Raw genomic sequence first — 10,209 nt, 5'->3', positions numbered from 1 at the left:
TCCAATTATGCAGATCAAAGAATCGTGGGCTAATAAATTGAATGTGATTGAAATTGAGAGAGAGAATGATGTAAATAGCGAGAGAGATTTGGTTCCTTTCATGGCATCCATGTCAGTCAGGCCCAGTCATTCTAAGGATGTAAAGTGTTAATTAACAGGTTGAGAGACAGCCGGCCAGTCGTAAATCTGTGGTCCGAGGTCTCTCGGTAAAGATATACTGCTCAGCTCTCTGACTTCAGGACATGCAGTTGTTTGTAACACTTTGCCTGTAGTTAAAGTAGCTAGAGCTGCAATGTTGTCCTGCTTTAGACCTCTCAGTCAAGGTATTCTCATTACATTTACTGAATGACTGTATTGTTTTTGCTCTGCGTTACGTTCCTAGCATTGTTGTCAGTGGTTCCTGGCACCTAGTCTGACCATAAGGAAGGTTTGTGGTATGGCAGTGAGTTATGATCTATGTCTGTGTCTGTTTAGTCACTGAGGCAGCACTGCTTTAAAAATTCACTTCATTCACACTGAGGGCTGATTCAATCCTACACTCTTAGAAAAAAACGATGCTATCTACAACCTAAAAGGGTTCTTCGACTCTCCCCATAGGAGAACCCATTGAAGAACTACAGTATTGAATAGTTTTGCGTTTCGGGTAGAACCCTTTTGGTTCCAGTGCATATGGAACCAAAATGTAGAACCCTTTCCACATAGGGTTCTACATGGAACCCAAAAGACTTCTACCTGGAACCAAAAAGATTCAAAAAGGGTTCTCCTATGGGGACAGCCAAATAACCCTTTTGGAATCCTTTTTTTGAAGAGTGTAGATGTATTCTGAATGGAACAGGCCCATGGTCTTCTTCGATCGCCCTGCTGGTTATGGAAAGTTCAAATAGTTTTTGGTACATTAGTGTCGTGTTTGTTTTGATTGTTGTCATGGTTATATCCTTTGCAAGCTGCCACAATTCACTGGTATAGATAGACCTAATCAACAAACTGCATATGCATTGGATTGAATACACTTACATTATGATTGACGGAAATTGTACAAATATTTACAACATCTATTCCAAACAGCTTGAGTTCAAAGGAAACATTTATTGCCTGTCTACTCATATTGCATACTAGAAATATTAGAAATCTCACCAAACACACACACACACACACACACACACACACACACACACACACACACACACACACACACACACACACACACACACACAGAGGCTCTGTAGCAGTGTGCTACAACCTGGAGCCCACAAGCCGATCTTGATGACACGAGGGTGCTGGGATGATTTACACTCTGAGTTCACTTATCCATGTCACTGTTTGACGCACAAGAGGTCCAATGGGAGAGTTAACGGACAAGGGCGTTTTAAAGCACAGCCAGGCACATTCCTCCAGTCAGAGCTCAACGGGTGGGCTGCCCCTGAGAAACACACTCAGAGGACAGACAGTAGTGAGAGGAAGGAGAGCTGACTGAGCCCCCCTTGTACATGTATCCTTTATTCCCCTTCTGGGTTAGACACAGCACAAACCATGTACCACTACAGCAAACGCAGTAACTTTACCTGGAACGGAACCCTGAAAGAGCTGGGTAACTACTCCTGCAGTGGTAAGCAGGATATGCATCCTCGATACAGTATGCATCCTTGATATGTCTTGAATGTGCTTTTGAAATCCCTCACTTGGCGCAGGTCTCGAATCATTCATTGAGAAGTGGTGAGAGACAGGGCTTGACTTACACATGCAAAGCTCTCGGTTTATGCAATAATATTGCATGCATATCCTTTTTGTTAACACTATACAGTGTTACCTTATTTTTTTATGTCGCAGACATGATTATTTTCAGTGTCAGTGCAAACATGGATCCCAGCATAGATTTGAATTTCACAATGTTATCTTACGTGCTACTTTTTGAGAGGCTGTGATTCTAAGTCATGCATGAGTTCAGTTTTATTAGTCGGCATCCCATTGCCTCTCCCCCTTCTGTCTCCACAACGAACTCGGCAACCACCACTGGTCTTGCAAAAATATATTTACCTAACTGATATCTAGCCTAGTAGTTTCAATGAAAATCTTGTCAATTACAGTTGATTGCCTAATTAATATTGTGTGTTGAAGTTAAAATACAAAAATGTTTCCTTCTTTCTGCCACAACATTACAAATGCTTCATCTGAATAATGGTGGTGCAAGCATGCAGATGCAGGATGATACAGGATCCTCCAAGCTAATACCAAGATATGTCCAACGCAGAAAAGTTGTGCTTCAACATCCTTTCTGTTACCTATAGGAACAGATACATACATTGCAGTATATATACAGTATGGTGTCGGCTATTAGGACTACTTGGAGATATTTATTTTAACACCTTCTACTTGATTGCCTTTTTGGTGGAACCCAATACGACAGCACAACAGCAGTATCATGGTGTGTTGCTATTAGGAGATACACTTGGGACTATACACAGAATCTCCGTTTTGCACGCTTCGGTGTACTGGATATGTATAGAAATGTATGCCATCTTGTCTGGTGTCTTTACAGGCCCATGCATTAAGGAGGCTTCTGTGTACTCATTTCACCGGGAACTCAGTTTCTATATGCACCTGAGTAGCAAGCTGACAATGTCAAGCATTGCTATACAAATGCCCTTACTTCTCCTTTCCAGCCAGTCATTTCTATGGCGCTATCGCTTTCATTATCAGATAATGTTATATTCGATGGTTATATCTGTTTCCATATTGTATGTTGTAAAGTCACAAATAGATTATACTGTATGAGTCAAGTGTTTAGGAGCAGTTGAACATATTGTGTGGAGAGAGAGAGAGAGAACTACATGTCCCACAGGTGTAGGTCATAACTCATAGATCGTGTGGATTAGGGAGGGAATTTAGTTCTGTTGTGACAAGCAGTCACCTTGCTTAATTCGCACGGCTGTAGGGACGAGAGCTATATAAAATGGTTGCAACTCCTTCTCAAGAAGAAGTAATTGAGTTGTGCGTGAGTTTGTGTGTCAGTAAAACACCTTGAACTTAACGCTGAATCTTCAACAACAGATCTTCATTTCATATTCGAAAGACATAAATTGCATCTAGCCTTGACAGCAGACATGTTTTGAGATTTTAATTATCTCAGCAATTCAATTTTAAATTCACATTCATTTTGGTATTTTGCTTGAAGCTGCTACTGCAAAAACCATATGAGAAGGGGAAAAATTGGTTTGATACCTTCTAGGTACATATCTTTTCATGATTAGAGCATAGCACTGGTAGCGTGGTAATTTTAGCTCTGACTGAGTAGTGAGTCATTTGAATACATGACTGTTGTTTTTGTGCCACAGAGGGATTTAGGTAGCTTTAGTGTAAAAGCCAAAAGGCAGTACTTGTGTGACACCAACGCTGAACACCAGTGGGGGGGTAATTCAACTCCAGGGTCAAATTGTTTCTTATTAATAGCAACTTATTCACAGAGCCATAGTTATCCCTCTGTGTCGTTCTGAGAGGAATCTGTTTGATGAAAGATGCCTTCAGTCTCATCATCCTATCCCACTGCGAACGAGCCATTTGAGTCCTGGTTTACCCTGTGATGTGCTAATTAGCTAGGATTTAGGTTACCTCTAATTCATGCACCTTAACTGGACAAAGATGTCGCTCTGTTGTGGCTCTGCAGATTAGCAATGTGATAGCGCTTCTTTGCAACTGTGGACTAATAGGACTAATAGCCCTGGCTCGTGCTTCTGTGAGGAAAGATTTGTCTCCACAGCCTGGAGGTGGTTTCTAATTTCCCTCTGAAGTTCAAGGTCAAGTTTACCGTCTTCCTCCTCCTTGAGTTATTTTCAATGACGGACTAGTCACCTAAGGAAACAATGCTTTAAAGGGACAAATTAATTTCTCGCTTCTGAAATATTAGTAGGGTTATCTTGGGGTGTTGATATTCGCTGATATTGGACCTGTCAGAGAGCCAGTGAAACTTAATGAAGCCAAGGCTCCCATAATGCCACGGCATTCGTCCTCAGCTTTGTTTTATGACATACTAGGTTTCAATCTCCCACCTAAATATAGCTGCTGGAGCCAAAACAAGAAATTACCATCTGGTCACCTTGTCATCAGTTAACATTTTGACCTGAGGAACTGGATGTTTAACCCCTATTTTATAGTCATCCAATACTAAACATACAGGACATCTTTCAGCAATTTCTGAAGCAGTAAGCAGTTATTTGACGTTTACAGCCACAACCACCCGCCCAAATTCCTACAAGATCTCAGCCACAGGTTGTAGGTTAGATTTAGGAGTGGACATCCTTTATGATTTGACACCTGTCTTTTTAGGGGTCTATGTTAACAAACCAAATTCTATGCACTGGCGTTAGTGCTATATGTTTGTGGGTCTACTATTTTCACAACCAGAATTATGGGCGCAGTAGCTGGTGGTAGCACGAAAGTGCTGGGTTTCGATGAAAAATGTTTTTGGATGGTGTGTTGACCCCTCACTGACCAATCAGAATGTGCACCATGGCTAAATATGTGGTTGCTTCAAGTTGTGTATTTATGGTCTTTTATGTCATCACATTATCATCAACTCTGATTCAAATGTTAGTCTGTTATAGCCTAGTTTGTTAAATAGCCTACAGTACCAAAATAACAAAATGTAGGCCTATCCCATATTTGTTAAATATGTTGAACTGTTTTTGAACTCTAATTACATGACTTCAATATATTGTTAACATAGCATTTGCACTGATATAGGCCTAGGCCTACTGTAAAATGCGTTATGGCTGAGCCATGGACATGCCAAACGTTGTCAATAAGCAAGATTAAATTCACTATTGATAAGTCCTAAAAAGATTCTAATTAAATAAACTTGTTTTAAATAGGTTATGTCTAAATACAGTTACAGGCACCATAATTGCTCCCTGTGGGCATATCATATTAGGACTAAGACAACGTAGACTATGGAGGGTTTTACGCACATCCAAACCTTCCATAGGAGCTGGAAAAATATCCAATATAAAGAGAAAGGGGAATGTCCACTCACCGTTACTGCTCCCAAATATATATATAGCTATAGCCTACCATCGCCGTTGACATGGCCAGTAGTGACTTTGCCACGTAAAAGGTAAACAAACAAACAGGCAAATATAGCCTACAAGTGGATTCAGCACCATGGGCAGCCATCGGAATTCCTGTGATTTGACAGTTAGGTCCAACATAGGTAAGTGGAAGATTCCTTTTTGACAAAGTGAGAAACGAAAAACAATAAGCAGTCTTTAAAAAAATGTAATGTTCCTTAACAAGGCTTCCTGCAGTGACTGACACCTTTCATGCGATGGGTATTGCACATAATGGGTTCAAATGTTTCACAGAAGCTGGACAAAAATAATGTTCAATATAAATAAAAAGGGGAATGAGTGTTTTGCTGCTTGTAATATTTGAATAATACATTGGCAATGTACACAAGGCTACTATGTGCGCCTCCACTGGCATAATCAATACCATAACCAACTGCGTTACCGCTAAGACCAGCTTTTGCACGGTCTTAAATATATCTATTTGTGCACATTGAAATTGTAATATTGGGGCACGTTTTTAAGGAATTGCAAACAAAATTGAAACTATTGGCGTTTGACACTTGCGCCTCCTTACCGCCACCCGAAAATAGAGCCCTTAGTGTGTTATGTCCATCGTTAAGAAACATTAGTGTGATTTAAGTCTTAGCTGTTTTTGTAGTGTATACCGATGAAGGTTGAAATGGGACATTTGAATGTAATGGCCACCAAGATGTGTTTCACAGCAAAAAGGGAGTAGCCCAGGAGATGGTGTAACCTTTCAGACCGTAACTTTTCAGATGACGAGACAACCTACACACTGGAGGGCAATGAGGGCAGAGGGACTATCTGAACGCAAGCATCCTAAAACGCTAACTGGGCTACGACTATTACATGGCTCAAAATGATGTTAAATATTAGGCTTCATACTTTAGCTGGACAACATTATTTTATTGTGAGGCATGAATGAAGCTTTATAGGGACAACTTGGCTCTACAGTCTATTACATGTTTAAATTTTACAGCTCATCAGGGCTGTTTCTATGCATAACCAACATAAGCGGCTGCTTAGGGCCTCACGGCCACTAGGCCAGATTTGATCGGCAGTTTTCCTCATGTTTTGTCAATCACTCAATTGATAGCTAAGTTAGTTAGCCAGCTATTTAAACCTTGTAATTGTTACAAGTTTTAGAAAGCTGCCTAGATTAACTTACCTCATGGCTAAATTACTTACTGGGCACTCAAGACACGTGCCAAGTGGCCCTGAACTCCAGGGGCCCCCATTAATTGATATCATATGAAGATGGCATAAGTCATTGCAAAATGTATAGAACTGCAGGGAATTAGCCTTAAAACTGAAAAATCTTCTCTCCATCCAATGGCAAAATATGTAGAACTGCCAGAAATTTGCACGCTTTTCTCTCACCCCCCAATTTTTGTTTTTTGAATCGCAGAAAATGTGCTTTGAAACAGCAACATTTTCTCTACGCCCCATGGCAAAATGTGTAGATTTGCAGGACATTTACTTAAAAGCTGTACATTTTTCTCTCTGCTGCCAATAGCAGGGCCACAAATCTTGCTTAGGGCCCCCAAAATGTCTATGCAACTCATGTAACCATTATATTGTATTGCCTGCATATACAGTACTTGATGACTGTATTCAATGTCCTTTTAGTGTAAGGGGAGTAAAGACGAATTTCATTCGCACATTTCACAGGCCAAACTGTAATCGGAGCACATCTTGATGTCTACGTATAAAGTTTTCATGTTTTGTTGAAATGTTAGGGTCATCCATTTGGTGCATGACCACAAATTGGCTGCCCACTGTAGCAAAGAAAACTAATAATAATTGTCAGACTATAATGTTTAATCTTAACACAACAAATCCCTTTGCACCTGTGTCAGTAACCGATAGAGCACTGGGGCAAAGGTCCACTTTTTCCTCTGTTTCATAAAATACTATTCTGTTAGATAGTCTCCTACGCTGAATATTTTTTACTTTTTTCAAATGTCTGAAGACTTGATGGCTAAATTATGCCCTTAGATTTAGAAGGCGTAAGAACACACTTCATCGATAAGAGCACACCACTTATTTAGTGTACTGTGTCCAATACCAGGTTTCTATGACATTATCACAGCAGATTATCTTTTCGTTGGATCCCCCTGTTATCTCATGTCTATGTAATTTGGCAAAGAATAGCTTCATTTCAATCTGCTTCCTCACTTTAATTATACAGTATGTTACCCCATAGGCTACACTGTGCAGCCTTCTCGTTACAGCCCCCCTCACATTCATTGTAGGTTCATACAGGTTCATTGTAGATTTGGCCTCCTTGGTCCCCTTGACGTGAGAAAAAGTGTACCTAGTCCGTACTCTGAAGGCTGCGGTGTAATAAAGTTATATCTGGTCCTAGCAGCTGGCTGTTCTCCTCTCTGGTTCCATCTCGGGCCAGTTTCATCTCCCTGCCAGCCTGGCCTGTGTCGTCAGGAGGAGGGTCAGGGTGAAACATGGTTGACTTCTCAAACCAACTGGCGTCTCCATTCTGACGCCACCAACATGTACAGGAGGCCTATACATCAAGCACATATAGGCTATACACTTAAAACACCTGCACACACACACACACACACACACACACACACACACACACACACACACACACACACACACACACACACACACACACACACACACACACACACACACACACACACACACACATGCAAAACACCCTCTCTTTCTTTTCCTCCTTCCCACTCTCCCTCAGATCGACACATTCTGGAGCCGGTCTTTCTCTGGCTCATTTGACGTCAGGCAGTGGCTCATTTATTTTCCATCTGTTTGCTTTCATTAAGTTATTTCTGATTTATTGCTGCATTTGCAAGTCAATGGCTAGCAAGGTTACATCCCTGTACCTTTCACTGTACAGTAGAAAGGAACATGAACTCTTTGTTGCATGATGTGCTGTTGTGTTAACCGTTTATGTTTAAAAAAAGCTAACATCTAGATAATGTTTCAAAAAATGTTATTTGGTTATTGAATATGCTATGATGAATGGATTCTATTTACAGTATAGGAAGTGTTTTATGTACAGTAGAGTTTAATCCAGACAGTATTGCCAGTACGGAACATAGCACTTCGACTAGACAACAACAGAGGAGAGAAAAACTTTTTTTTGGGGGGGGGGGGGGGTGATGAAATCAAGCCTTGTGTCCTGTCCTTCAGCCTGACCCCTTGTGGTCTGTGGAGCCTTGGCTCTCTCCCCTAGTTCCCTTTGCCACCTTAATCCTCACTGTCACCCACCTGCCTTACTGCCAACTCTTTAGCCCATGAACTTCGCAGTGCCCTTTGGATCCCCGTTAAATTCACAGTGGTAATCCCAACCTGACATCATTCAACCCATTCTGTTCTGCCCAATGATTCCCGTCTGTCCGAGTTTGTCTGCTGAGCACTCTGAAGACCGTCAACACATGGACCTGGCTTAGCATAGCGGAGAGAGTATTTTAGGTGTGTGAATAATGATCTCTGTCCCCTCAGCAGCAGGTCAACAGCACATTGGATTCAGGGCGCTATCTTTGGTTGGATAGTTGAATGGTTCAAAATAAGAAAGGGGGGTGTTGTGGGGTATCCGTTGTCTTTGGGACGAGTGTAAAAGGGGGTTAATGCAGGAGGTGGTGGGGGAGCTGTATACCCAACCCAGCCGACCCCAGCAAGATCGGGCATGTCTCTGTATAGTCCGCTACTCTGCAGGGAAGTCAATTCCCAACCGTGGAATCACTCATCCTCACTAGGCTCAGTCAACTGTATTTTCACTAAACCTAATCGTATTAACACAATCATTTGTCTTGTCTGTTTTATCAGAGCAAAATCCCTTTTACAGATAGTTTTATAATCTGTATAACTTTTATCAGCTGGGTAATGAGCCAGTCAGATTGATTATGACTTCATCAAATGTTAAATTGAAACTCTCTTACGATGACAGAAATACTCATACTTATTTAAGTGTCCAAATTGTGATGGCTTGTAAAATCTGTGTTGTTAACAATATAATTGCTGTAGTCCTGCAGACATTATTCCACAGATATTGCTATCAGCACCCACATTGAACAGCTCTCTGACAGGTGGTCCCTTACAGTACACAATGTTTATTTTGGTGTACACACATGAACACACTTACAAAACAACTACATCCCAAGTTGCCCATGTTGGATAATGGTACACACTTTTTGTAACAAAGTTGGTATAATCTGTACACTACACTTCTATAGCACTTCTATACACTTCTATAGCATTACCAGTATTACCCCCATGATTTGATAAAGCAAGGAAAGGTATACTGGCCTCTAGTGTTTAGATCGGGCTGCGGGCACCATATGCAATTTAAATACTGAACAAAAATATAAACGCAACATGTAAAGTGTTGGTCACATGTTTCATGAGCTGAAGTAAACAATCCCAGAAATGTTTCATATGCACAAAAAGCTTATTTCTCTCAAATGTTGTGCACAAATTTGTTTACATCCCTGTTCGTGAGCATTTCTCATTTTCCAAGTTAATCCATCCACCTGACAGCTGTGGCATATCAATAAGCTGATTAAACAGCATGATCACTGCGCAGGTGCACCTTGTGCTGGGGACAATAAAATGCCATGGTATGGGTTATGGTATGGGCAGGCATAAGCTATGGACAATGAACACAATTGCATTTTATCGATACCGTGACGAGATCCTGATGCCCATTGTCGTGCCATTTACCCACCGCCATCACCTAATGTTTCAGCATGATAATGCATGGTCTCATATCGCAAGGATCTGTACACAATTCCTGGAAGCTGAAAATGTCCCAGACATGTCACCCATTGAGCACGTTTGGGATGCTCTGGATCGACACGTACGACAGCGTGTTCCAGTTCCCACCAATATCCAACAACTTCGCACAGCCATTGAAGAGGAGTGGGACACCATTCCATAGGCCACAATCAACAACCTGATCAACTCTATGTAAACTCTGTGAAAGAGACGTGTTGTGACCACCATTTGCATGAGGCAAATAGTGGTCACACTAGATACTGACTGGTTTTCTGATCTATGCCTCTACTTTTTTTTAAGGTATCTGTGACCAACAGATGCATATCTGTATTCCCAGTCATGTGAAATCATTAGATCAGGGCCT

General features: G+C 41.2%; 1 protein-coding gene across 1 annotated transcript in view; it reads left to right on the top strand.

The window, feature by feature from the left end:
• The first annotated feature begins 1,428 nt into the window (after positions 1–1,428).
• agbl1 (AGBL carboxypeptidase 1) overlaps positions 1,429–10,209 on the top strand; it is a 152,216-nt gene continuing 143,435 nt past the window's right edge. Inside the window, exon 1 of the mRNA XM_029757967.1 lies at positions 1,429–1,606. Within this exon, the coding sequence (XP_029613827.1) occupies positions 1,531–1,606 (76 nt within the window). The 5' untranslated portion in view covers positions 1,429–1,530. The remainder of the gene's footprint in view (positions 1,607–10,209) is intronic.

This window comes from Salmo trutta, chromosome 7 (genome assembly GCF_901001165.1).
Source record: "Salmo trutta chromosome 7, fSalTru1.1, whole genome shotgun sequence".
Lineage (NCBI taxonomy): Eukaryota > Metazoa > Chordata > Actinopteri > Salmoniformes > Salmonidae > Salmo > Salmo trutta.
Note: the sequence above shows the minus strand (reverse complement) of the source record. Positions and strands in the feature narration are given on the sequence as shown.